The 27,726-nt window shown below is 42.1% G+C and overlaps 3 protein-coding genes across 4 annotated transcripts in view; 1 reads left to right on the forward strand and 2 right to left on the reverse strand.

Moving 5' to 3' along the window:
- Positions 1-27,726, reverse strand: part of LOC149732348 (ATP-dependent DNA helicase Q5-like) — a 96,392-nt gene that overhangs the window by 35,726 nt on the left and 32,940 nt on the right. The window lies entirely within an intron of this gene.
- Positions 73-23,693, forward strand: LOC149732351 (adhesion G protein-coupled receptor L3-like). 2 transcript variants are annotated; one of them, XM_089883697.1, is made up of 23 exons: positions 73-490; positions 2,887-2,984; positions 3,432-3,544; positions 6,161-6,270; positions 7,905-8,053; positions 8,394-8,513; positions 8,784-9,005; positions 9,310-9,715; positions 10,051-10,302; positions 10,818-10,940; positions 11,032-11,216; positions 12,981-13,161; positions 13,394-13,570; positions 14,010-14,200; positions 15,860-15,906; positions 16,294-16,524; positions 18,130-18,383; positions 18,698-18,920; positions 19,453-19,621; positions 20,641-20,808; positions 20,910-21,018; positions 21,323-21,511; positions 21,787-23,693. In XM_089883697.1, the coding sequence occupies exons 1-23, from the start codon at positions 427-429 to the stop codon at positions 23,253-23,255; spliced, it is 5,250 nt and encodes a 1,749-aa protein (XP_089739823.1). In that variant the 5' UTR covers positions 73-426; the 3' UTR covers positions 23,256-23,693. The 2 variants fall into 2 exon arrangements, with proteins under 2 accessions (XP_089739823.1, XP_089739824.1); XM_089883698.1 differs by lacking the exon at positions 21,323-21,511 and having other exon boundaries at positions 78-490.
- LOC149732352 (uncharacterized) lies at positions 24,081-26,361 on the reverse strand. Its single transcript, XM_089883755.1, has 5 exons — positions 25,809-26,361; positions 25,449-25,609; positions 24,944-25,164; positions 24,580-24,770; positions 24,081-24,381 (listed from the first exon to the last, which is right to left on the reverse strand). The coding sequence occupies exons 1-5, from the start codon at positions 25,925-25,927 to the stop codon at positions 24,162-24,164; spliced, it is 912 nt and encodes a 303-aa protein (XP_089739881.1). The 5' UTR covers positions 25,928-26,361; the 3' UTR covers positions 24,081-24,161.

A 27,726-nucleotide genomic window follows, 5' to 3' on the forward strand; every position in this document is an offset into this window, starting at 1 on the left:
CATATAGTACTGAGAGGGAAGATGGGAAACCTTTAGCACGTAATACCCGAATATCCTGATCGTGTTTCAAACAATTAACAACGATCTACGGGGGTCGTGAGGATACGGTTTTATAGTTTTTTGAATGTTTTGTGTTTGCTACCAAATGGTCCAAAAAAATATAGTGAAAAGATCTCCCATCTCCCCCTACCCTACTAAAGGAAGATTCTGTATCATATAGTGGCGACAAGTCTGATGAATATTTTGCAAAGTTTCATGACAGCTATTTATTTTTTCAGGCGCGTCTTTAGGTTATATTAAGTGTAGGGACTTAAACAATGCAAATAGATTGACGCGTGTGTTGTAAGAAGATAATACAAGTGCAAACAGAAGGATTAATTCACCTCTGAACGTCGGTAAGCCGAGAACATTACGCCTTGCCGTAATATGAAGGGAAAGAAATTATTCATATCCCTGGCCCTGATTACTCTACTGAGCTGCACTGTTCAAGGTAAGAAGTAATACGGTGGTTGGTAATTATCGTAGGCGACAGTGGTCACGTCCAGTTTCGATCTGCGCGCGCATGAATATTTTATTGCTGCATTGGGCTACGTTATTAACCGACCAGCCAAACTCGGCTAATTATTCCAGCAATCGTGGCCATCGCGGACACGTCGTTATTGATCCCATTTTGCACGAGTCAAATTGAATTACTCAATCTCAGTCTTCGACCGAGTTTACTACCCCAGCAGTGACGTAATTTCTGACGATGACGCAATGCAGATCGGCGCTCAACAGTGATGCAACTTTGGGGCCCAGAGCCAGGATTGTTGTCACAGATTCGTGCGCCGCTTTTTACCCGACGTTTATTAACATTTCCTCTCGTGCAAAGCTGACAGGTTAAATATGTCTTTATATTCGTGTAAATAGAGCTTCGTATAACGTACGTAGAGCGTTGGCATTCCTTAATATCCACTGTGTAACAATGCTGGCATCGTGGCGTTCCGACCCAGGAATCTGCTATTGAAACTGGAATGAATAAACACTTACGGACGCCAGTTTGAGCCCGACTCCTAATCTCTATAATGTCAATAAGCCTCCCATTGAAACTTATCGAAGGCGTGAACAAGCGTCTTGGAAAAACATAACTTCCCGGCTCTAGGGGTTCAACCGGCAGTGCCTACAGTCTGGTGTTGCGCATTAGCGAATAAAAAGTGATTTGATTACAGTATAGCAGATGTCTTCCTGCCCAATACGCCGATTAGGACCCGGGAGTTTATGTAAGCTATATCTCGCACACAAGGCGTCGTTATTGAATGTGAATGCCCCATTGTACAGTCAGTGGTATAGGTACAGTGGTTTCGGTTGAGATATAGTGTTTGTTTATCCTTTGTAACACGACTACGCTTTCTACAATGTGGACTGAGTTCGTATTTGCTCGACCAAACATCGAAACGATGAGAAACTTTATACACAAACTTCGTTGGACCGCGCCCAACCAGTCCATCTTGGAGATCTTTGCTAATCAAATAGAGTTATCTCAATCGCTCGTCTCGGCTTTATTAATCGAACCAAGCCCTGTCGATGTTGTTTGCAAACCGCCCGTCGTTCCCGGACGCGGAAATCTCATATCGTTGGCGTTGCTAATGTATCGGCTTGTGTCGTGTCACCTTAACTATACATGCAAAACATCCCCCCCAAAAGCTTTTGCAAATTACTACCTTAAAAAGGCATACCATCGTAAAGTCTCAATTTGTATATAGATAGAGATCCTTAAAAGTGATCTAAAGGCACCATCAAAGTTGTATTTTTGGTGACATCTTTAGATCTCATTTGAGCATCTCTATCTATTTTTATATATTTCGCTGGTATGCCCCTTTAAGACTTAAGATTCCAAACCTCGTTGATTGGCTTACGCACGGTTCATTCTGTTCCATTTCCTACGGTCTAATTACCGACTTGCGTGGTCTCGTTTATTCAAATTCCGGCAGACAACACAAAATAAGCTCGCAGGCTCTGAAGTTATTAATATTTAATGTTTTCGATATTGTTCACTCCATAAAAATGCCCGATATTCCATCCCAATCAGAGACCCCCTTATGGAATATTGCTTTGATGAAGCCCGTACGCTTCTGCTGTTATAAAGACACCTTATGTCCCTGAACTTAAATTATTAATTTGCATTAACGCCTTTGCATTGTAATTTAGCCTACCACGTATTTAGTACCACTGTTCCAGGTTAAAAGTAAACTCTTTTGACCGTCTTAATTCCCTGTGCTCAGTTTCCTAATTAAATTGTTTTCATTTTATTAAAATGCTAATCACGTAAGGCTCGTAAGTGATAGTGGCTTATTTACAGCAAATTGCAAAATATAACGTTTGCAGAATGTAACGTCGCATATATAATAATAGTTATATAAAATTTATAAAAATGACTTACACGTAATAGCGATTGTAACTAATTTACTGTAAAGTGCAAACTATATATCTTCAAATGTTTAACAAGTCGCGTTTGCATATTATACCAATGCAAAGTTTCGCACCGAAACTAGTAATTAAAATTAGGGAGCACTAGTCCTTTCCTTAACCGCAAGAAGTGACAGCCATGCAGTCGCGTGTAGAGTATATCGTACTTGCCAGCGCTCCCTATCATTCAACGGGTTAGTTTTAATCTAAACCAAGCACCGACATCATCTATTCGTGTTGCCGTCGTTGTGTTGCAGCGCCCACATAATATACACTTTCATTAATTTTGAATGCGCGTGTATAAATATAAGCGTCCTCTTTGTCGCTGTGCCGTGTATAGTTTACAAAGGGGCGAACAAAACTAATAAATCTTACCCGCATATGAGACTTGTGGTACAGAAGATAAACTGACAGCTAAACTGTTTATATTTCCGTTTTCAGCGCGGCTCGGCGGAAAACTTCGATTTCCGATACCAAGCGAGATGGCTTGCGAAGGATACCCAATAGTTCTACGATGCCCAGGAACGGACGTTATTCAGGTATTTTAGGCACTTGTAGGATTTGCAGGAAGCTTGGAGCTGCAGAGCTTGCTAAGCAGCCAACTATAGGCGGTAATATTCGGCGATTTGTGGTTTTGCTTTGACAAGTACCTAGAATAGTCCCGTTTTCCACCACAAGTCTTCTCCCGTTCACACATTGCAAGATTCTTTGATAAAGCAATTAAAAGTTAATGACACCATTCAAATTCTCCCTTTATTTCATAACCATGTCCAGGGTCACGTAGAAGAACCTAAATTCAATTCCCCAACGCTATTAACCTATTTGTGAAAGTAATTAAGGCACGCTTTTGGTTTCATTTCCGGCTCCCTGTTACAATGTTATTCCCGTTGAAAGGAAGCAATTTGTTGTCAATTCCGACCTATAACCACAAAGTGACCTGCACTTCGATCCAGCATTAATATTTCATATTTTGTGTTAACCCATAGGTTGTGGCAGCGGAATACGGCAGACAGACCGCGGACACGTGCGCTACCACACCGGAGAAGATGCGCAACACTGCCTGCTACCTGCCAGAGGCGTTCGACATAATGTCAAGCAAGTACGTACGAAATCGGACTATGACAAATAGATTTGATTCCTTTGATTTTGTGATTCGTTAAAAGTGGCTGTCGACGTCTGTGATTGAGAGGGTGTTTATAGGACGAGACTGGTACAGATTTAGCTGGGCAAGAAGATAACCGCTTGTCCATGGCGAACCTGACACCAGCAGATTTTCAGCGCACTTAAGTAATTCGAAGACGGCCTGTTTCATTTTAAATGCTGACCACTTTCTCATATCGAAAAACCTTGCTTGAGATTCAAAGCACAATACATGCGTTATCATTGGCTTGTCAGATGTAGCTCAGTATACAATGTAGCATTGCAACCAAAGTAGGCATTAGATTATGCGCAACAATACACCCGCCAGTCAAAATCCCTGTTCAGTTTGCTATGCAAACTTCGCCATTGCGGTAACTAATCCGAAAATTTTAAAGCCAGCGCTTGAAATTTTTATGTCACCGTCCCACGGTTAAGGGCATGTCGTCCACACTGTTTGTTTTGTAAATCATGAATCCAATGCCCAGAGCTAGACTTCGGTGTGCGCTGTACTCGCCTGTCGTGAGCTAGTCGTTGCTACACTAATATTATGACAGTTCGTTGATGTCTACGAACGCGATCGGAATCTAGATAGGCCATCCTGACTTCAAACCTCGCTTGCGGACGTAAACAAAAACGTCGACAGTCCAATATTAGTTTACAGCTTCGTTCAGCTTTTGTTTGACTCAATTACTCGACCAGCAGTGCCCCGTTGCGCGTGTTATTAGATGTATTAAGAAATTGGAAGCTTGCGCAACCAAGTTATGGCGGACAGGGCCAAAGAGGTCGCATTATATTGGCATTACTACAAAACTCCCCACTTTTTATAACCGTGTTAAATCTGTTTACTGGTGCAATGAGTTATTGGGTAAAAACGACAGGGCTGGCTGTCATGTGTTTTAGTGAACGTCTCAATCAGAATTGTGTATTGCATCCGTGTACGTATCTCCAATGCGATTAAAGTCAAGCTTGAATGATCTGTCTGGGTTAAGAGCACTCGACCGATGGTCGTAGTAAGGACCTATAAGAATTAGCTGCTCCGCAAATGGCAAGTGAAGCCTATTGGATTGTCACGATCCTACCCATTGGTGTATGCTAGCAGATGGATCGGCATTAAACGCCGTAAAATGAAGCTACTCGATCCGCCGCCGAAATGATCCATCTCTCGAAATATAATATGCAATTTCACAGCCAGCTGTGTTTCCTGACGCGCTGATGTTGTAATCTTTTATCACCGTGTCGCTCCCGCTTGCTGCATGTAAGCTGCCGAACCCAAGCTCATTTATCTTATTCTTATGCCGTTTTAATTAACCAAAATCGCACGACACTATCGCTTTAGTGGCCTCGTATCTGCTTACCGATCTCCAGACCAGTCCCGAACATAGCACGGCCTCCTAATCGCCTACATAAGGCGCCTTTGAACATGTAGGACCTCCCTCAAGGACATTCAGTTCTTTGACAGGATTTCGGTCATTTGAGTGCGTAGAACAACCCGGTCAAAGGAAGCGTTAAGTTTGGTTGACAGAAAGTTGGAATCGGTGCTGGACAGTGTCCGGTACCCTTTTGAAACGCCTGATAACATCTTCGAAATCGTCCTAATACTCCGGTCGTTGTTTCAGCGCATACCAGGTTTCTTCGTGGTCTCCGGTTCTCGGCAAGTGCGAAGAAATGCGCGTCGCTGGTTTGACAGTTCGTCCGTTCGCACGGTCGGTCCGGCCCGATTTCGGTCATCAGGACAAGAGGTCTTCGTTTGTAATTATGGAATTCCATAGCTGTTGGGAGGGCAAATGATTGCGAAAGACATAGGCACGCTGCTGGCCACGGGTCATTACCTTGATGTTCGACGGGTCAGTGGGTCCTCTGCCCGCGAGCCGTTTTAACCGCGGCCTTTCGAAATCGCTGCGGAAGATCTAAACGGAATCGACAAAACCAACAACCAAAAACCGGGTTATTATAAGACGGCCCTTTTCTATGTCTACACCCTTAGCTGAGCAATTGCGAATGACGACGTGTCTCCCGGCACTTAAAATAGGAATCGAAACCTACTTTTAAAACAACTGCTTCTTGCACGAAATTTGACTTCCCGCTATCGCTGAAAGCACCTGCTATCAAACCCCCTAGAAGCGACCGCTCCATGAACGATTTTCGGTCTTATGTAAATTTGACGAGTGCATAGTTACACCTCATTATACGCACCGCTGTTTTAAATAGCAACAACACCGACAAACCACCTTTTAGTACCCACCGCGTCACCGGCATGATTTTGCCTAGGCGTTGAAGGTTAATGCAATTTGCTCGCAAACGGCACCGCTGGGAATTCAATCGAATTTGTAAAATTGACTAAAACGTCGACATTACCTCGTTACCTCGCAGATTGTGGTAGGTGCGAACATACAGGCCTGATAATTCGGTGGCATCTTGTTGATATACAAGGCCGCCTTAGCCCCGTTTCAATCGATATTATACATTCACCCTTTCACCATGCAGGTATTTTTCTTTCAAGTAACCGCCTACAATGTGAAGTCTTGTGTCATAATCCATGGATTTTCAACGCATTCACCCAGTCTTTTCATTGCAGGTGCAACAACCAAACCCAGTGCAAATTAGACGTTTCGGACGAGCATTTCCCAGACCCATGCCCCGGAACATTCAAGTACCTTCACGTTACGTTCAGCTGCGTCAAATACAGTAAGCTCTTGTTCAATTTTGTTTACATGCCCATTTTTGGATGTTTTGCCAAGCCTATACAAATCTTCAAAAGCAGCATTAGAGTATAGAGCTTTTAGCTTGACTCTATTTCTTTTGGTTAATGGTCTTTAGTTGAGGTCAATTATAGGGAGGAATTATTTATAGCAAGTCATATATGATCGATTGGGTCTTTCGTTGGTTGGGTTTCCCCTCTTTGAAGGCGCCGCCGGTCATTACTGTATCGAGCCGTATAATTTCGCATACAAACGGCAGTATTATTGTGTAGGTAGCCCATTTTCCACAAAACGACGTTTTAAAAACACCAGATACTTAAAGGAAACCATTTTTTATCGATTCACCTTCACCAAACGCCTAACCGACAATACACAGAGCCGTACCTAGTCATTAGTTTACTTAGCACGGGCTTTAACTATGAATCAGTGAGCAATATTGCAATCTCTATTTCGACCTTCGCGTTGACCGGTAATACGACTTTGACAGAGATAATCCTAAAAGCTAACATCCGTATATTCGGTATCGTCAACGCTGATGGCATAATCGTTCTGTATAAACCGTGATCATTGCTTTGTTAACGACAACGCGTATTATTTCGCCCGCCGTCACGGGGTTCTATATTTACCATTTCCTTACCCACGTATGATGTTGACTTTCACAAAACACACCGAAAGTGGTGCGTACAGTCGGGAAACGTTTCCGAAAGCATGAACCGTGTATTTTGGTTAAATCCGAGCCGGCGTTGTACCGCCACAGCTGGGTCTTACACGCACAGGTGCCGTGATACCAAGCCTCCCATTTCGCTAATGCGAAGCGTAATCGAATTTTCCCGATCATTTCGCTGCCGCTGTAAGTTGGACAGATTTTCCCCATAAATCATAATAGTCACATAACTTGACAGTTCTTTAGGAATTTTCCGCTCAAACTGTCCAATTTTGTACCCTAAAACCAGGGTGGTCCCTATCGAGCTTTTTATTTGTCGACGGCAAAGGTTTTTATCATTTGCTTACTTAAGGCGCTCGTTAAAGGCCCTATTACTTTACTCAGTGACTGGGGCAAATATAATCCCGCTAATGCCCCCGTTTCCGTTTACTGCTTGCTAATTACGCGCGACACCTGCAATTATGGAGTTTAAACAGTCCAGATCACACGAGAGTTTCTCGTATTTGTTTTCCACTGAATGACATGGTAATTACGAGCGCTTAGTTTCTCTAATGTCCCAACTTCGGACGCACGTCGATTGAAAGGCAAATGGAAGCAGACCATTAACGACATTAAATGCGACTATCTATAGGGGCAATAAATCATTTTTCCATTCTACGCACTGGCAACTCATTAACTTTTTCCGTCGGTAACATCATACATTAGTCCCATTTCGGTCACAAAGTACCAACCATGAGCAAACAGCTCTCGCTTTCTAAAACTACATACTACCCTATAGTAAACACTGCGTAGGCACGACTGTCTTGATTGTTTAATTTCCACCCGTGCTACTACGCTACGTATTAGCGGTCTAAAATTAAAGTACAATTCCGTTCAATTCGTACCTTTGCTGGAAATGGCTGGTTCGACTATCCAGTAATTATAAATCGTTCCTGAGTAAATGGTTTAATTTTCAGTGTTTGGCTGCCCGGGTACTCTTACTGGAATCGCCTCAAATGTGACAATGGACACGACGATGCGAGCGCAGAAAGGAGCGTGGACAAAGGATCCAATATACAACCCACACCACGTATTCTATGCCTCACCCTCACAGCCAAGACTGCAGGTATTTATCAATATATACTAGGGTGGGGGAAGATGGGACACATTTTCACTCTGTTTTCTCGTCTCGTTTAGTAGTAAACAAAAAACATTTAAAAATTGTAGTGAATATAATACTGTATAGTCTTAATAAAACCTCAATGCTATAGACAAAATATCTCAATTTATGCAGTTGGCACAATGATAACTATACCAAGTCTTTAAATTCCTATTGGTATACTGTATTACGGTTTAATTTTTTTTTACCTACTTGAGTTTTAAGTGACGCGGTCCGAATATCCCACTACTACACCTTATCTTGTGTTTTTGTCGACTTGGCGTTTAACATGGTTGTTTTTGTTCAGAAATTTGAAAATATGGAGCATTTCGTAAATGGCAACCGCGCTATAAGTGAATACGACATTCACTACCAGATGTCAGGAACAAGTTTCGTGGTTTATGATGGGAACTTGTTTTTCGTCAAGGTAAGCATACCCATATGACATATTTAAACAGTTAAAATTTAAAGCATTTTTAATCATTACCAATGAAGGCCGTGTCGTTTACCTTCGGGGAAGCGACAGGCTTCAATATCTGATGAAGTCCATACGGTAGCACCCTGGGTGTTGGAGTATTGGGCCTGCTGCTGTTGCCTAATTCTCAGGTCCAATGGTGTATCACTTTACAGGACTCCCACGTTGAATAGAAAATAATAAAACTGCAGTATATATATATATAACATGGTCCGATTTTAGGCTTCCAGTGCCAACATCGTAAAGTACAACTTGCACACTCGTATCAGACATCGTGAAACAGCCTTGCCGGGCCATACTGACCGTTCGACAAGCCACCGCAATGGGGCTAATAGCATTGAGCTGGCGGTCGACGAATCCGGCTTATGGGCAATATACACCAACACTCACAACGCTGATAGAATTGTAGTGAGCAAGATTAATAAGGACACACTTGAAATTGAGGTAAGGGCACGACAAACTGGTCTCTATAATGGGCTTTCTTTCTCTTTACTCGTCGCACTGGGTAGTAAACAAAGAACATTCAGAGATTTATGTAACCGTATCCTCACGACTGTGAAACAACGTATTTGAATGTTAAAAGACAAATAAAATATGGAATTTAGTGCTAAAGGTATCCCAACTTACACTAGAGAATTGTTAAGTCCTGTATCGGTTGGGATTATAGGTTTTGGTAATTCTAAAGAAATGTATGTTCGAAATCATATGTATTTTTAGAAATGGTTGGTAAAACGTGTTTGTTTTGTAGAAAACATGGCGAACGACTTACCCAAAGCGAACAGCTCTTCATACGTTCATGATCTGTGGCGTTTTATACGTTGTTGGTTCCCGCACAGGCGAAGTTGAGTATATGTACAACACGAATGCAGTTAGTGGGAACGGTCGATTTGTCGCTATCGGATTTGACAGGAATCGACCGATCTCGCCATCGGACCCAGTTGGGTTTCTTAGAACTGGTCGTGACCTCCCAACCACGCCACGTCGTACGTTTCCACACCCTGCAGGATTACTCGCTAAATCTCGGTCGTTCCTGAACTACAATTTCACGTCGCTAAAGTACAACCCAAGAGATAGGCTTATCTACGCATGGGAAGCGACAACTAGTAAAGCGGTTTATTACAAGCTACATTTCGGATTACCAGACCCCGTGGAAGGTACGTTACCAAACTACCATTTCAGTGCACCTGGTTTCATTAGACTATATATGGATAAGGTCCTAATAAAGAACGTATAGGATATAAGGCCATGTTTGGTCGCTTATACTTCAATGCAACCGGTCCAGTTAGTTTTGAATAAATGAGTGTAACTTGTTTATCATTGACAGTTATTTTAACATGGGTGTCTAATATTTCATACTTCACATCCCGCTTACGAATTACCACGTATGTAACTTCCTGTTTTTTTTTGTAATGTAAGACTGGCAAATTAAGACAACTCAGCATAAGGGACAACTGGGTTGGAGGAGTTTCACACATTCATTATCGTTTAGGAGATAAACCGACGACCACTACAAGTACAACTACCACTACGACAACGACTACAGTCAGGACCACCAGCACTTCAGAGCAATCACCTTTTGGTCCAAGCGTCGCTCCGAGCAAGTTGCCCCATAATTCTGCAACCCTTGCACCCCCTGTTGTCCCCGTTGCGAGCTGTCCCTCTGTATCCCGTGACGGAATTACATGGCCCGTGACGTCGCTGGGGCAGACTCGTACCATGACGTGTCCTGACGTACTAAACGGTGAGTGTGACGTCACAAAAGGAACAATTTTACCATTACTACACAAACAACAAGAAATTAGCCTGGGTTTCGGGATATGGCCCTCGTTATGTATATATAGATTTCTAAGCCTGATTTGCAAGGAAATTCGATCCTAGCCTTAGGTTGCTTGTTTAACGCGCTGGAATGCGTTTAACTGTACGTCTACCGCGCTTGTTACCGATGCCGTTTTGAAACCAAATTGTAGCGGAGAAGACCAGAGATAACAGTCTGGCGATCAAAGCCTGCGAGTTTCCTGATGTGGACTCGTGATAAGACCGCGATTTTGCAATTTTGACGCCGCGAATTCGATTAGTCGTGCGCGCAGTTTAACAGGCTGGGGCGATCACGACCGTAAAATCAGCATTCCTTCAAACTTGAAATGACAAACGAAGTGAAAAATCGTTTATTACCGATGCAGGCTGTTGGCCAAGTTTAAGAACATGTCTGCCGTATGCCACTTGCCTGGTATTTTATTGACATTTTTGTCATTACAGAACAAGCGACATGGACTTGCACGACAGAGGAGTTCACCATGTCTGCAGTTTGGGATGTAAACGGGCCCGACATGAATCGGTGTGTCACTTGGACGTCTAGCATCGAATCTCAGTTGCTAGCAGGTAAATATAAGACTGCCCTACCTACCAATTCGTCGTGTGCGTTCTTAATGAACGTTAAGTTAATTAACGAATTTGTATTCTCATGATTCAGGTACGATCGATCCTAGCTCTGCCGCGGAGAATTTATCACGTGGTCTTAAAATGTCATCACGCAACGGTGAAGCATTACGTACCGATGAGGTAACAAATTCAGCTCGGCTTATGAAGACAGCTGCAACACAAGCTGGTAGTGGGACAACTCCCCTGACTAGAACACAAGTGCGCCAAATTACTGAGGTAAATATTTGATATTTCTATTCTATGAGGCCACGAGGGTGAGGTCCTTGCCGAGGACCCGCGATTTAGGCCAGATGGTATAATACTGGTATGAATGAATTTACTAACAATATACCTATTACGGATGGCATACAATTGTTGGGGTATACATTAATCAATACATGGGTGGTTTCGGGCAGTAAGTGTAACCCCAGACTCAAGTCGTTTGTGGGCAATTTTAAAAGGGTGTGGTGTCGCTTAACTGTCGTCGGCGCGGGTCGATTGTACCCCATTATCAGAAAACGTGTTTTGGGCGAAAAATAGTAAGTGGGCCATTAATAAACTCGATCGCTGGTGAACCCGTATTTGGAGTGAGCTTGTAATCGTATTTAAACGTCGATTTTTCTTCAATTATTTATCCAAGCATTACGTCATTGCTGTGATGTCGAGTCTGACTATTTAGCGAAACACCGGCAACTTAGTCAGTAAGATTAAAAGTCGTTATTCTGGTCAAAAGAAGGTCACTTTTATGCGTCAAAGTGGTGAAAGGCGGAACTCCTATAGCCGCGGGTGTATAGTGTTACAAGTGCGAACTAAAACCGCGTTATACCGATTTCATTTGAGCATGTCCAGTGGCAAAAATCCGCCGAGATTCTCCTAAGTTCGTCAGCACATGTTTGCTGGGTGACTAACTGATTTTCCTGCGTGAAAGTAAACAACAACAGTCATTCCTGTCCTCGCCTACATATGGTATGCCCCATTTGCCCCATTAAGGCGTATGCTTGATAAGTTATAGGAGCGGAGTTTGTTGTTTTTGGCCTCAGTCGGCAATCGCTTTCCGTCAGTTGCATTTTTACTGTGAAATGTCTTTTAACCAGGCCTTGGCGTAAAGGTTTCAATATTTTCATTTCGCTCAGGCCTGTGTTGTAACCAGCACTTTAAAATTTCCAAGTTTGTTTTGAAAGGGACCAGGGAACCGGTCGTTACGGTGACTGGCTGCGAAGCCAGGCTTTCTTATTTATTCTATTATGAAAAATGAGCAACCAGTGGCAAAAGCGACCGCACGACTTTTACCCTAAAACACGACGCTCTTTTGGGAACACGCATACAGTTTTAATAGCATCCCATACCATGTCAGTCATTTCCCTCATTTAAAACGGGAATCCAAACTGGCATTTAAGCGAATTACCACTCGCATCCTCGCTGTACCGTCAGAAGCGCTTACCTCAGCAAGTCTGGCCCAAACGACAAAGAATCTAATTTTATGTCGCAGCTTTTTAATATCAATTGCCCGTGAAACGCCAGCGCGTCGGAAGATCGTCATTACGTTGGCTCGCGTCTGTTCTCGGGTACTTAAATACCAGTTCTACGGTAGATTCCCAAACCACCCGGCGCCGGAAATTTCGGTTGTTTTTCCAATGTAATGAATGCGTGTCAACATCGCTTTTCGTCACACAACGTTGGATATAATTTTTTTGAAATTAGAAATGTTTCCGTATTTTACGTATGTCTGTAACTCGTTTTTGCTTAAAAAATATGTTTCACTTTTTAATTTTTAGAAAAAAAACTAAAGATTAACTCAAAATGTCTCCCAGTTTGTTGTCTTAGAACTATCTTTGCCTTTTCAATGTTGTCTTAACGGCGCAAAGGTCAAAAGCAATAGTTTCGCCAATTCACGCAACCTTATACGGCAGATAACCCTACTGTTTACTTCTGGCTGCCGCAAATGTATTTTCAAATTCACCTCATTTTCTAACTCTAACTCTACCCATTGTTACATAACAGGGCGTTACTAACGCTGCCGATACCTTGCTGGACAGCAGCAACTCAATAACTTGGAAAGAAATGGAGAGCTCAAAGCGATATAAGGCGGCAGATAATGTTATTAAAAGCGTGGAGTCCGCAGGATTTGTGTTAGCGGATAGCATGGCGAATAACTACGGTGGATTCCAGGGCGACACAGCCGGTAAGAGCATAAACACCATGCTTTTATTCTATGTAGGTGACTTCTTTTTTGTCGAGAACCGAAGAATTGTTCAAGTCTGGGAAAATTACCCCAAGAAAATAGCATATGATACCCCATTTTCACTAGTTATGTTAGAAATTGTACTTAACCGTATTCTAAAGCTATTGTTTAGCTGTAGGCAAACGTAGTACATCTTAAATGGTTATATAAATCTTGTCTTATTATTTTATAGTGCCAAGAATGGTGGAGAAAACAGATTTACTCTTGCAAGCCACTGTTGTGGTCGCTAGCACTTCGGAAGATATTGTATTTCCGGATCCGAGCAGATTACAACGGTCTACTGTGTGGTATGACACCACGGACAGTGTTACAATGCCAGCAGGGGATATCGTACAGCAAGCAAGCAACGGTATGTATATTAATATAGGTCGCATAATATATTATGTAGATGCCAGGCATATTATACTTGTATTTTAACTCTTCCGATTTCAGCTATACTACAATTGTTTCTAAGTTTTTATAGATTATAAAAGGTTAACAGTAACTGTAAAGTATTGTGGGATAAGATAGATATCGTTAACATAAATAGCCACCCGTATTTAATTTTCGAGTTTTTTAACTTGCCAAAGCTCTTAGACTGAGAGTCTAGGACTCCAGGGAAATTCAGTTATATAATTTTCTAAATTTGGAAAAAGAAAATTTAGACATGGAGTATCTTACCCCAACTCACTTTATAATAGAAATGTTGGGTATACTTACATAGACTGTACAGAAGTAGAGTTATGGATATATTAATATTATCTGTACATATTGTACACAGTTTTGAATATAATACCTTTATATAACAGGAGTTACGAAGCTTGCGTTTGCCTTATACAATAATCTTGGGAGTTATATGGATGTAAAGCTATTTGAAGACGGTAAAGAGGATACTCAGGATTGGAATGTGGATTCCCGCGTCGTTTCTGCTTCTCTCGGATCCCCTAACCGAGAAGTGAAACTGTCAAAGCCCGTTAAGATTGTACTTGAAACTAAGCAGGTAAGAGGTCAAAATGGCCAGATATTTTAAAATTGATGGCATTTCATCACAGCCAGGTAGTACACCGTCGACAGATTTGCAATACTGAATGACCGTATAGATTCCGTGAATAATTCATGCCGCTACTGGTCGCATTTAGGGAAACACGCCGAACACGATGTAACGCATCGGTAATACGAACAGGCAGACTATACGGTGTATAACATGCTCGTTTCTCAGCGTCTTTGAGAGCGAAGCTTAACCCATTTCGACCGGATCACAACATGTAAGTTAAACGGGTCATCACACACGGACTAATCACCTACAGAAACCGAGCGGCTCGCTTATCTTCCTTATCTCGCTCAGAAGGATCTATGAGCCCGTGTTCGCTCATAGTCCATCCTTTACTTATATAGTACTGGACCAGTTCCTTTGCTTACTATGTCTAGCCATTCATTATCAACGCTCCGGCGATTTGTATTGTTTTTCGCAAAACACGGAGCCATGGTCCAGCGTGGTGTACAACGAGGGCTCATTAACGCTGCCCAGTTGACCTGTCCTACCCCTCTCAAAGACCCGAATACCTCCACTTGCCGTAATGGCTGAACCGTGTTGTCCTAATTTATCACAAGCTTGCTGACAATCCAGCGCGTGCTTACACATAGCAAATCCCCCGGCCGGAACATACCCTGTTTATTTAAAGCGCTTACACCTTAAGCCGTGTTCGACCCTTCCATGTAATGCCCGGTAGCTAGATAAGCCGAGTCGCGACGGAATTAGATGCGGTCAATTCGTCAAAAATCGTTTCTCTGACCCCTGGTCCCGCCTAATCAGTAAGCAAACAATAGCGAACTGCAACACGGGATTAAGACCCGGTGGAATGGTGCTCGGATGAAATCGGACACCTAATGTTTCCAAACCGTGTTCGTTTACCCAATGTAAGCAATGTTAACCTGAGATTACTTTGGTCGCTTATCTGATTCTAAATCTACATATACCGCAATGATGAAGTATACCTCAACCGCAAAACATTAATTGCCGACCTACAGCTACAAGGTTGGAGTTCGCGCCTTGAAATTGCCCGCAATGAAAACGAATAGTACAGCCAGTTAATTATGGGATCGGGTAAACATGCCCGCTGACCGCTCACTATCCATCCCGAATCCCAATAACGAAGAACCGTAATATGTAGTTGTTATTCATCCTTATCTTCTGTCAAGCAAGTTCGAAACATCGTTTTCCCTGTTGTCCCACCGCAACCCCCAAGCGCAAGTACGAAGTTTACCCCAAGTCCCATTTATCTTCATAACCGAACAACTGTCAGCCAAGCGCTACTGTTACGCCACTGCTTTTTGCCAAATCCCCGGAATGCGGTATCTCGAACTCAAAAAAAACAATGCCCCTAACAAAAAAAAACTAAACAAAGCTTCTCCCAAATTGTTGGCTACAAATTCCAATAAGTACGCCGGGATTATAAAGTATCCCTTGCGTTCAGGTATATCTTTGTATAAGTCACGGGTCCGTTCACTTTCTTTACCCATTTCTCTTAAAATGAGGGCTGCGGCTTAGCAAATGCTTTGTAACGAAACAAGGAACTGCATGACTGCTCACGGCACGCACTTTGTTTAGTCTTGTACCTTGTTTTTGATACAAATTCTAATATAAGGTTTCCATTCACAGAACATAGATGCCCCTCGAAAGTGCGTGTACTGGAAATACTCGGAAAGGTACGTGTGATCTGATTAAACATACCATGGTAGCCGAAGAATACTTTTTATACAGTCTGGACATTGGTCTATGGTCTTAAACGTGTCATACAAATTATTAACATAGAAAACTGACCGTTTAATTTACTTTATATAGTTTTGACACTGGTGTATGATTTTAAGTTAAAATTTCATAGGATTTAGCAGCCTGATCAGACTGTTTAATTTACTCTATACATTTTATAAACTGGCAAGTGATCTTACATTAAACATGTCATACAATTTATTAGTATAAAAATGAAAATTTTAATTACTTTATGCATCTTAAAAACGGGTGTATAATTTTACATTAAACATGTCATACAATTTATTAGCATAAAAACTGACTGTTTAATTTACTTTATACAGCTTGGACAAGGGTGTATGGAGTTCTAAAGGCTGCTCTGTGGTTGAATCGAATACAACTCATACAACATGCTCCTGCAACCATTTAACGAGCTTTGCAGTGCTTGTAAATGTTCACGGGACCAAAGTAACGTCATGGGGCCACGAAATGGCTCTCTACGTTGTCAGCTGTGTTGGGATATCGGTTTCTTTAGTCTGCCTTCTAATCTGCATTTACACCTTCACATTTTTCCGGTGAGTTTATATGAACGTAGCATACATTTAATGTTTAAAATACGTACCGTAAATTTTATTTATATTTTGGACCATAACAGTAGCGAAGATCAAATGAGTTTTAATAAAAAAAGATAAAAAAATTATTAGCAAAACGACAAAACTCGCTCGGGATAAAAACTGCTTCAGTAAAACTATCGTATAAAATCGTAACTGCTAACCGTTGATTTTTTCTGTAGTTAGCTTTTCACCGCGACTAAAGAAATATACCACAGCGCAACCAAAGTTTAACCGCGGAAATCTGATTTTTGCAGCCAGTTGAAACGCGGTAGTGTTTTGAAACGGCTTGCTACGGAAACTAGGGTTCACCCTCTCGTTACGCCAAACTCATACCCTATTAAAACTCGTTGCGATAAGTTAGCGTGTGTACCGGTTCTGTGATCGCGATTACGTCAACAGTCTTCTTTATGACTTCACGCCCGCTTCTCTTGTTACAGTAGATACGTTAAGGTTCACCTGGAGCAACGGCTAATGCTATGGGACATCGTTTTAGGTTAATGCATTTTTTTAGATTATTTTTGTGGGGGGGGGGCAAAAACTTTTTCGATAAACACACACCGTTTTTTAGATTTAGCCTTGACTGACTTTCTTTACAGCGTTTAGCGTTACGTCATATACCCACTTGGTCTAAGAATAACTTTCATTGGCGAAAGAGTTTGGGTCGAAATTCTTGCCGCGCAGAAAGTCAGTGGTATTCTCGCATGACTGCAACGGTTACAACGTCAATTCCCTGTTTGATGTCAAATTTAAACCCAACCCAGTCTGTGTGCGCATCTGGCGAGTTCTCTTCTTAGATTGACAGAGGGCCATGCTCTTTTAACTCTGACTAATTGTATAGTTTCATTAAGGGAATTGAAATTACGACAATCGATGGACGAAGCGTGCATCGTATTGTTGTCAATATACATCCGTTTCCTCTGAATTGGAAGTTTTAATTAATTAGCTTAACTGAAAGCGAAGCCAGCGCTCGCCTTAATTTTCGTTACGGCTGAGTTTATGTGAAACCAAGTTCCCGAGACAGCTCTTTTGAAGAACCTAAACAACGCACGCAGCCGCCGCTCGAGTCTTAACTAATTAAAGTATCAGGAAAATGCTACGGCGAGCATCAAAGACTGGGTCAATAAACTTCGCATCGATTGAAGACAGCGTGTTTTTTCACACTCCATCTGGTTAGATCCGGAAAAATCCGGACTGTGCCGGTTTTGACATGACAGAAACATTAGTTCCGTGTCTACAAGCGACCAACGACGCACGCGTAGTTAGATGGGGGTCTGAACCACTGGAATCCGTATCCTTCCGGCGCTTCCTCAAATATTGTTCAACGGAAATTGCGTTCTCACCGTTTCTAAAGGTTGCTAGGGAATACGCGTCGCGTTGCGTAGTAAACATCCGGAAATTTTTATTGCGGCACCGCAGGGCGTCGTTTTTAGCACAGAACGCGGCCGTGGCGTGTGTTTGAAAAATGCTCCATAAACTTGTGCGAAAACACGGCTTTAATATAATTTTGTGGCAGTGCTTTCATTGAGTTAACATTTATATTTTTAAACCCCTTTCCCCCCATTTCAGGAACCTCCAAAGCGACCGCAACACCATCCACAAACATCTCTGCATCAGCCTGTTCGTGGCAGAGCTAGTTTTCCTCGTGGGCATCAACCAGACCGCCCACAAAGTACCATGTGCTGTGGTTGCAGGTCTGCTGCATTACTTCTTCCTCGCAGCTTTTATGTGGATGGCGTTAGAAGGATTTCAGCTTTATGTAATGCTGGTCGAAGTATTCGAAGGACGGTCACGTTGGAAGTGGTACTACCTCACTGGATACGGTAAGTGCAACTTCAATGCGTTGGGGTAACAGGCTAAATCCGTGCCCTAAACCCCGGGTCCCATCATATGTACCAGCAAAATTTAAAAAAAACGACAGGCCTAACTGAGGTTTTTACACTACATTAGTCACTGATAATATCAACCAAAGTTAGATTTGGTTCACTCGTCACAGGACTTAATCCACATAAAACATAAAAAGTGCATCGATTAAAACAACGCAAATAGGCTCGTATAACATAACTATACCAAGCAACATTTCAACCCATATCACGTATTCTATTATCAGAGCAATAATCCAGTTATTTCTCCCCAGGTATTCCAGCAGTAATCGTCGCTGTTTCAGCTGCTGTCGATCCGTCAGGATATGGTACAGAGCACGCTTGTTGGCTTCGTGTCGACTCCGGCTTTATCTGGAGCTTTGTGGGCCCAGTTTGCGCTGTTATTTTAACAAATCTCATTTTTCTGGCTATTACCGTGTACAAGATGTACCGCCATACATTGACGTACACTGACTCGTCCAAAGTGAACGCTGTCAAGTAAGTAAAACATCTTAAAACTACCGTTACATTAACATATATGTATATTTATTCGTGCTGATGTATCGTAGGGTAGGGAAGACGGGACAACTTTAGCACATAATATCCAAATATCCTAATCGTGTTTTAAACAATTAACAATAGTCTATGGGAGTCGTAATGATATGGTTTTATAATTCTTTAAATGTTCTTTGTTTTCTATCAAATAATGCGAGAAAATAAGTGAAAAAAGTGTCCAATCTTCCACCACCCTACTATATAGCAACACTATGTCACTTTTAACGTTTAATTAGTTCCTAAAATCTGGTCCCAATCAAGTCCTTGTGAAGTTGAACGATTCTCATAACGAACTAACAGCCCGGATTAAGTGTTACGAAAATGTAACAGACAAAAATCAAGTCCAACGAATAGTGTACCATATTAGATTAGTATTTCTCCTAAAAATTGCGTCATCAGTCTCTTATTCTTATAAAAACTTACTTTTTCATTTTATTTTAATTATAGTTTGCTAATCAGCATATTTTTTATGTAGATCTTCGGTTCGAGGAGCTTCAGTCCTACTGTGCCTGCTTGGAATTACTTGGGCGTTTGGAATACTGTGGGTGTGGGAGCAAGCGCCAGTGATGGCGTATCTCTTCTGTGTGTTTAACGCCTTCCAAGGACTCTTCATTTTCATTTTCCACTGTTTACTGCAGAAAAAGGTAATTTGATATAATCGCCCCATTTACACATTTTTGACTTCGTAATTGAAACGTAGACAGTTACGCTTACTACCACGCGCCAAAACACGACGAAGAGACCGCCGAAAGACTGTAATGTTAGTACAAAGGAAGTATCAGCACTCCGCCCGTTTCTTGCGTCTTTGGCCTCAAAACATAAGTAGCGCTTATCATAACTATACCTGCAGGTGTGATGAACTGGCTACTCATTTTAGACCCAAACGTAACCGACCGTTCCAATAAACAAAAAACGCGGTTTTCAACAAAATGTGTTGAAACTAGATACTCGTTTTTTTCTGCCAACTGTTTTGTAACAATACACTCTTCCATACAGCGCTAAAACGTATTCAAATTTGGATGAAAATATATTGAACAGAATGCGACCTCTGCATTGTTCGTATAAAGCCGTATTATCCATAAAATAGAACGGGTGTGAAAAAATAGCAGGGTTATTGTGAAAAATCTTTTGTTGTTCAGTACGCGGAGAATATCAACACACGCTTGATTGAACTTGTTTGTTTGTGGAGTCAATTTCAATATTTTGACTTCCGTTGGCTCGCATCGCGAATTTTCAAACAGTTTTAAGAATTTCCAGTTGCCCTACTGTCAAAAAACTCACTCAGATTTGCAAGTGTTGGCTTATACCAACAGTATATGCAAACACCGCGTACGTTGGCGTTGTATGAAGGATTTCTCAAGCGCTCCGGTTACCGAGGCCGTTTCTTTCCCATGACCAACGTATTTTGGAGAGGCCTGGCTAAAGGCATCGCTTTCATCACCGTAGAACGAACTAGAATACCGTAATAGCTGTTGATGGGTCAATATTTACAATCATAGTCGGGATAGGCCGTTCCGCGCTTAACTTTCAAGCGTTATTCGGGAAATGCGTTCATTATGTCGGAATCACATTGTTCAGGATATTGTATACAAAAATATATAACCTTTTATAAAATCTTAATTTGCACTTTATCACACAACTAATTGATTTATATGACCCACAGGTGCGCACAGAATACAGCAGATGTTTCGGCCATGGGTCTTGTTGCAGTAAAGGGACTTCTGAAGCATATGTCAGTAATAGCATGTCGTTTTCGAAGCAATATACCCCTGGAAGATACTCAGCTGCAGCCACTACACATAACACGACTCTGACCACACAAACAGCCGCAGTAAGTAGAATAGGAAACTTATGCAATTGCTGATGCTCTGTAATGCTTTCTCGTGTCGTTACACATTGCATTATTCATAAGTAATACGGATAACTTTTCAGTCACAAGGTCAACTTCGACGTATGTGGAATGAAACTATTGTCAACGGGCCACGAACTTCCGATACAGTTGTCACTCATTCTCAAGATATCAACACTGTTCCTCACCGAGGTAAGTCCCACAAATCCGTGAATTTTCTCCATACTGGCTTTTCAATTGTATCGCCTTAACTTGGCTGGTCAACAAAGCTAGTATTTAAGCCGAGTGTTTTTGCACAGAGTGTAGCGCGAGCGTACCTGCCACATCCTGACGCTTCTACATTAGTAAGTGCGCACACTTGTAGCCTCTTTCACACTAACTTCCACACACTACCCAATCCAGCAGCATAGCGCCAAATTTCGCAGCTTGCTTATCAATATGCCATACTTTAAAATCCAAAGCATTCGCCCACAGTAACAAAACATTGCTAATCCAGGCGCTACCCGTGGCCTCGCAAGATGCAACCCCAGTATGCGTTGCGCCACCTTGCGTAGTCGTGGTTATGACACGACGTCATCTTCAATCTTATTTTTCTACCCGAGTAAAGATTCCCCCCCTAGAGTTCGGTCTCGCTTTGCAATATCCCCTCGCAGTATCAGCCAACTCGGCACTTTAGCAGTAGATGGTACGTGGTAGCCGTTGTCACGCCTGGTAGTTGTTGTTTTGATGTTGTGGTCCTGCTTGCCCGCAGCAATTTATTTTAAATCTGCTGTCGCAAAACGCGTCTGTGCTTTTGAGTTCCGTGTGGCTTTTCAAAATGATTTTGCGGAGCTTATCAAATCAAACACTAATCTATGCTTTTAGTTTGCCATCTACATTCCCAGCTTCATTGCCCTAACATTTCACAAATTACACCCAATCTCCTGAATTATCCAAAACTAATACTTCGTTTACTTTCAGAGCAATCTCGCTCAAGCCTTCTGCAAGCCAACACCCAACAATTCCCATCATCTTCGTCCCCTCAAATGAGGCGACACAGCCTTGAGCGAGTGATCGACTCTTCCCAGAATCTGCCGAGTCGAGGATCCGCGCAGGAGGATGACGTTTTTCTTCCTCCAGTCCACAGAAATCGGGAAGCAGTACCCGAGAACTCGGACGAGGAGGCGTACCAGTACGACCGCTTACAACGCCACTGCCATCCTAACTGTACGCATGAACATCACACGTTACACCACCATGGCTCTGATGTTGAATGCACCCACCATCACCATACCGGCCACCATGCCCGCCATGTAAACCCCGATTGCTTGCAGCCTCGTCCACACCCACGGTCCCAAACAATGAACCACATTAAAACCTCAATGCCAGCCCAGTATCCAGACTCTGACGACCGAAACCATTTACGAAGACAAGCTTTTCAACGCGCCAGTACATTAGCTACCAATCCAAACCAACAAATGAACCGGCAATGGGAAAGGCCGCCATCGTCTCCAACCAGACGTTATTCCCACCCTGTTCGTGCAGCAGGAGATTGCCCGCATCACCAAGAACGGTGCAACGAAACCTCCTGCTTCTGCCCCTCAGTCCCCCCACCCCACACACAGCATTACCGCCCATACAGCCACGACGGTCGCCCTCAGCACCTACCAGTCCCAATGCATGGTGAAACTCGGCGCAGGTCTCTGATCAGTTCTGACTCCGACGATCCGATTGTAAACGACTTCAGCGCGAGCAGCAGTGCCGGTTCTTCATGTGGTAATCCCGCTTCACTAAGCCGCACTTCTGGCGGGCGAATGGTGCTCAGTGGAAAAGTAATTCACGAGAACAATACGAGCGGTAGGTCCTCCGCAGAAAACGGCATTCATCGAGAACCGTGGACGCCTTTGTACCGCGATGAAAACGACCTAGAAGTACAACGGTTGACCGGTCCAGGTGATACGAACAGTGCCGATGAATGTGCGCAAAGAAAGGGGTTACCCATTGACAGTCAAAGGGATTCCGCTTTTTACCAGAGCATGCCTGATCTCAACAATAGCCCCGGAGCTGCTTTTAGCTCTGCTTCAAGCGGTTGCAGTCCCGAAATGGCACCCAGTGCAGAGGAAGACACGCGCTATCAAGACCGTCCACTCCGCAAGAACGAACCCAATAGTCCACGGTATGTCCTGTCGCCCCCAGTCGCATTTCGTGCAACCAACACAGCAGGAAAAAAACTACAACAAGCAGATTTATATGAGGATATGATTATAAAGTCGCATGGTACCCCTAACCCTAGGATACCAACTCAAACTGATACCCGCCGCAGTCACAACCCGAATTCAAACTCTCCTCTTTACAATCAATCTCCATTGGATGCAGCACGTCACTCTGCCGAACACGAACCTACAGACTCGGATGCCTCGGTTCCGGGTAGAATGATGACTTGCCTATGAAAACGTACTTGTGCACCACAATCAAACGATGCTTCATTTTCCAAAGCGAAATATTGCTGTGCAACAGCAAGCTCTAATTTATTCGCGAACTTACGCTTACTATTCGATTTTTGTTATTGGAATTTCTTTTTTATATTGCAACTGTTTACTTGTGTATTGTTCTGCTTTGAAAGCTCGACCAAGCACGCTTAGGTTTATTGTAGTTTTGGTTTCCCACCTATTTTATTGCCTATGTTCCGAAGGCTCTAGTGTTTGCGTATGTTAAGTGCTTAACGGGATAATTTCGGTTCAGATTTAGTTTGCAATGAACTCCCTACTTTATTTTCAAATGCTTATTGTGTCTTGAGCCGATTTTTCCTGTTTTGCTACCGGACACTGTATCGTTGCACTTTACCATGCGTTTGTGTACACACGAAAATAAACACAAAATACCAAAGGCGAGCGCCTCTTGCTTGCTGAAGACAGAAAAGACAGTTAGACCTTCAGGTCTGGGAAACGAAAGAAGTTATTATAACAGCAGTCTCAACTTTCAACGTAGGATATGATTTGTGGTAGATTACTCTTACCAGAATCAACAAAGTTCTCGATTATTCTACGAAGGTCACCTACTTCGCCATTGTTAAATACCATATGGCGCTCTCACGCAACAGCAATCAAAACAGCGCACGTTAGCAAACGGCAATTGTGTTTCACCGCTACGGAACAATGCATTGCTATAACACCCATCCGTCCAAGCAAATAGTAAAGGCGCCGTGCAAAAAGGTCCAAAAAAACCCTCATAGCTTGCTGCAATTCATATACCATTGGCACACAAAACCACTCCTATTTTAAATGGGTCAATTTTTATCAAAGCAGTAACAAACGGTAACTGATTGGCGCTGGATTAGGTACATATACACACTCGCTCTATTCGAAATAAACAGCAAAAACCGACACCGAGCAAAACAACGATGAATTTTGGAAGTTACAGGAAACGAAAGAATCACTTCTGGGGTCCCATGAGCAGAGACTGGACACCATGACTGCCTGGTCAAGTTTTTGACCCAGCGTCACGTAAACCACACATTTGTATCTATTCTTCCAAGCCTGGTCTTTTATCTCGTTCCGAATTTCGTCGGATATTGACCTTAAAACAAAGAACCATTAGGCTACCCTTTCCTAGCTAATACACTGAATTAAATAAAAAATACATTTTTAAAAGTTTTACAACGACGAAAATTTTACAAAAAAAGTAGTGAAACCAACTCTTTGCAACCTAGAAAATCAAGCATTTCTTATCATTGCGCAGAAAGTCTAATATTATAATATTCGAAACAGCACCAACCTGGATAATTGACACACATCTTGTACATTGTCATACTCGATCCCTTTCAGTCTTTTCTGCAGATAGTCGTCCACTATCTTCTTGCATTTGACCATGGAGGGTTTTTCGTCTGGGGTCATTTTATATGTGGGTTCCATCTCTATTGAAGGCAGACCATTGCGTCTTAGATCTCGTGTTAGCGGTCGGTCCAGCTGTGTGCGACATTATGTATTAATTAGAGTTAAAGACCACTTCAATTAGGCTAACTAATCAAGTTACAGTTCAAAATTATGAGCAAACTCTGGCTAACTCTTTGCCCCGTGGCATGTCCTACAACAGGACCTAAATCAGAACAAGGTACATTGAAATAAACTGTTTCACCCACCCAGCAAAACGTTGGTTTCCCGCTCTTTCTGTCTTCCACCCTCTGTCTTAGTTTTCTCGTAAACTTCTGCCATATTAGAACATCCTGCATGTTCATTCTTCGGTGTTCAGATAGAATCGGCAACTGCTTGGCTGACTGTTTCAAATCCATTCCAGATCCAATGCTTAAGTTCCCTGTAGTTGCCAAGGACACCAGTCTTCTCCTTGTTGGTGGCGCGGTTACTATAAATAAGAACACACACACAACTTCTTTAAACTCGAATGCACTGAATAAAAGAACGACAAGAATTGTCTCCACCATCTGAACAGCATTAAAAGTGGTTATAACTTTGACAGTGAACGCGTAAATGCGTTATAAACATGTAAGAGAGAGTTCTGAACCATACCAGTACCTAACACATACTTCAGCATTGCTCTACACATACCAGTAATAGCCTTCATTTAAAGCAGCATTGCGATATAACTGCTGTATACTCGTAGCGTTCACCGCATCTATACAACTTTACCTTGAACTTGGGAAGCCTTTCTTGATAAAGGGACCATCGAGCTAGATCTCTGACGTTGTGCATTTGTATTTGATCCCGATGTATCGTTGGATCCCACGCTCCCAGATGCTCCTGGGGGAGACGTTAAACCTCCGATCTTATCAGCCAAGGATAAGCTGCCTCTGTTGAATAAAAGGACACGTCAGAACACTCTTGACTTTGTCAGATTAAGATCATTTGTTGGGGAAATTCATTTTTTGTATGCGATTTTGAGAAACGACCTCTTAGCTGCTGATGTGCCACTTGTATTTATTAACGCTGATCGCAATTCCCAATTTGGCAAGTTGTTTAACACGAAACTTTAAGATTACATCTACGAACCTGGAGTTTTGTCTTCTTAATCTACCGTACGGCGTCGGGCCAGCGTTCTGCTCTTGAAATTGATCATGGTAAGGACCTGGCAACGACGAACCGCTGCCTGATGTTGTCAGGACGCTCATATTTATTTGAAAATACTATGAGCAACACAATCTACATTGATAAACAGAATCAACCACTTAGCTCCAGTAATAATCTCAACCTTACAATTGAGCGTTGTTGCTTTAGCAAACTCTATAAAGTGCTACACTACTGCGCTGCCTTGCCTATTTAGTGTTTATTTTTCTTTGGTGCGCTCACAAAACAGCAGCCTATATCTTGGCCAGGTGCACCGGTTGAAGAAGATGTAGTCCGCGCTCAGCGCGTCTGCTAATAAAGCCCTTACGTCCGACGTGCTTCGTTTTCATTTCATTTCACAATAGGTAAAATCAACAGTGAACTGCCTGACAGACTGGGCCCTGTGTCGTTCGGGAGGTCGATATACTGATGTGTTGTGTACTTAGCATTTCGCGAAGGGCCGTCGTGTTTCGTTGGAAATGGATTTATATTGTTCGCTATAAGGGCTCGTGGTGATTGGTTTCCCAATAACAAAATCTTTCATTTTTTTCATAAAAAAAGTGTTTTGTGTTAAATTGCTCTTATTGATTTTGATTCCGATTTCATGAAACTTGAGATATCTAAATCAAAGAAATTGTGCAATAACACATCAAGGCGCGGTTTCATTACACAAAAATATAAATCTTCTGTCAACGTCGAATTCTCATAACTGATCAAACGCAGCAGCCGAATTGAATTGAAAAGCTAATAAAAAGTATCGCTCCTTTCCGTGTTTTGTATAATGTCGCCATTTGTTAACAATACATTCCTTTTGCGGTAGCCAAGTGTATTACCATTTGGTGCGAAGCGGTGTATCAGTTAAATTTGTTTACCGTACCATATCGACTGTATATATAGATAGTAGGCTGGGGGAAGGGACACCTTCAGCACATAATATTTAAATTTCCTGATCGTGTTTTAAACAATTAACAACGGTCTATAGGAGTCGTGAGGATACGGTTTTATAATTCTTTGAATGTTTACAATTAAATTGTACGAGAAAATAGAATAAAAAGGCGTCCCATCTTCCCCCACACTACTATGCTTTGAACGAAAAGACAGGATAGCCTATTAGCGACAAAACAACCGTTTCTTACAGTTAAAACATATTCACATTTAATGGAGAGCAAATAAACAGGTTTACCTGGTCTGGGACCATATGGAGGCCAAGCTGTGTAGAGATTAGATTGAGAAACTCCGTAATATACAAAACTTCCCCAGAAATCAGAAAACATGTTCGCAACCATTATATCTTCATTTGTAGCATATATATAACCCCTTTAACAAGAAACAAAATCTTACGAATTCATTTGGAGAATAAAATATATAGTGAAAATGAGTTCAGATAAGGACAAAATGAAGAAACTGGACCTACATTGTTCTATAGACGTATGGTAGCTCTGCACCATGGATAGGTGAATTTGGAGGGTAACTATTCGAATATAGGTAGACGGAGTTTGGTATGTTCGTCGTCGCAGCACCAAAGCTGTTGTAACAGAAAGGCATGTGGTTTCATTTCACGTTTCATTCAACTACAAAACTTTGCATGTCTAGAAAAATACTTGTAGTCAAACGGTTTAGTTAAAAAGTTGAGGTTAAAATACAATTTTTATCTTTGCCATTGTAATATTCTATCTTGTGTTGCCAATACAGACACCTTAAAAGTCAATACAGACAACTTGAATTCATCATTTTCTGTTTCCTTAACCGAAAATTTGTCTTGCCAAACAGTCTGCTAACTCAATCATTACAATGAAGAAAACGCTAAAATTTGACGAGTATTTAAAGTTCAAAAGCCGGAGTTGCAACTGCTATTTTAGAGCTA

This window comes from Ciona robusta, chromosome 8, assembly GCF_009617815.1.
Source record: "Ciona robusta chromosome 8, ASM961781v2".
NCBI classification, from domain to species: Eukaryota; Metazoa; Chordata; class Ascidiacea; order Phlebobranchia; family Cionidae; genus Ciona; species Ciona robusta.

Excerpts from the sequence above, each read along its gene's own strand:
- LOC149732351 (XM_089883697.1), top strand. The coding sequence starts at position 427 with ATGAAGGGAAAGAAATTATTCATATCCCTGGCCCTGATTACTCTACTG. Across the intron at positions 10,941-11,031 it reads CGAATCTCAGTTGCTAGCAG|GTACGATCGATCCTAGCTCT; the intron begins GTAAATATAAGA and ends CTCATGATTCAG. Across the intron at positions 14,201-15,859 it reads TTGTACTTGAAACTAAGCAG|AACATAGATGCCCCTCGAAA; the intron begins GTAAGAGGTCAA and ends TTCCATTCACAG.
- LOC149732352 (XM_089883755.1), bottom strand. The coding sequence starts at position 25,927 with ATGAGCGTCCTGACAACATCAGGCAGCGGTTCGTCGTTGCCAGGTCCT. Across the intron at positions 25,610-25,808 it reads TTAAGAAGACAAAACTCCAG|AGGCAGCTTATCCTTGGCTG; the intron begins GTTCGTAGATGT and ends TTTATTCAACAG. Across the intron at positions 24,771-24,943 it reads GGAAACCAACGTTTTGCTGG|CTGGACCGACCGCTAACACG; the intron begins GTGGGTGAAACA and ends TGTCGCACACAG.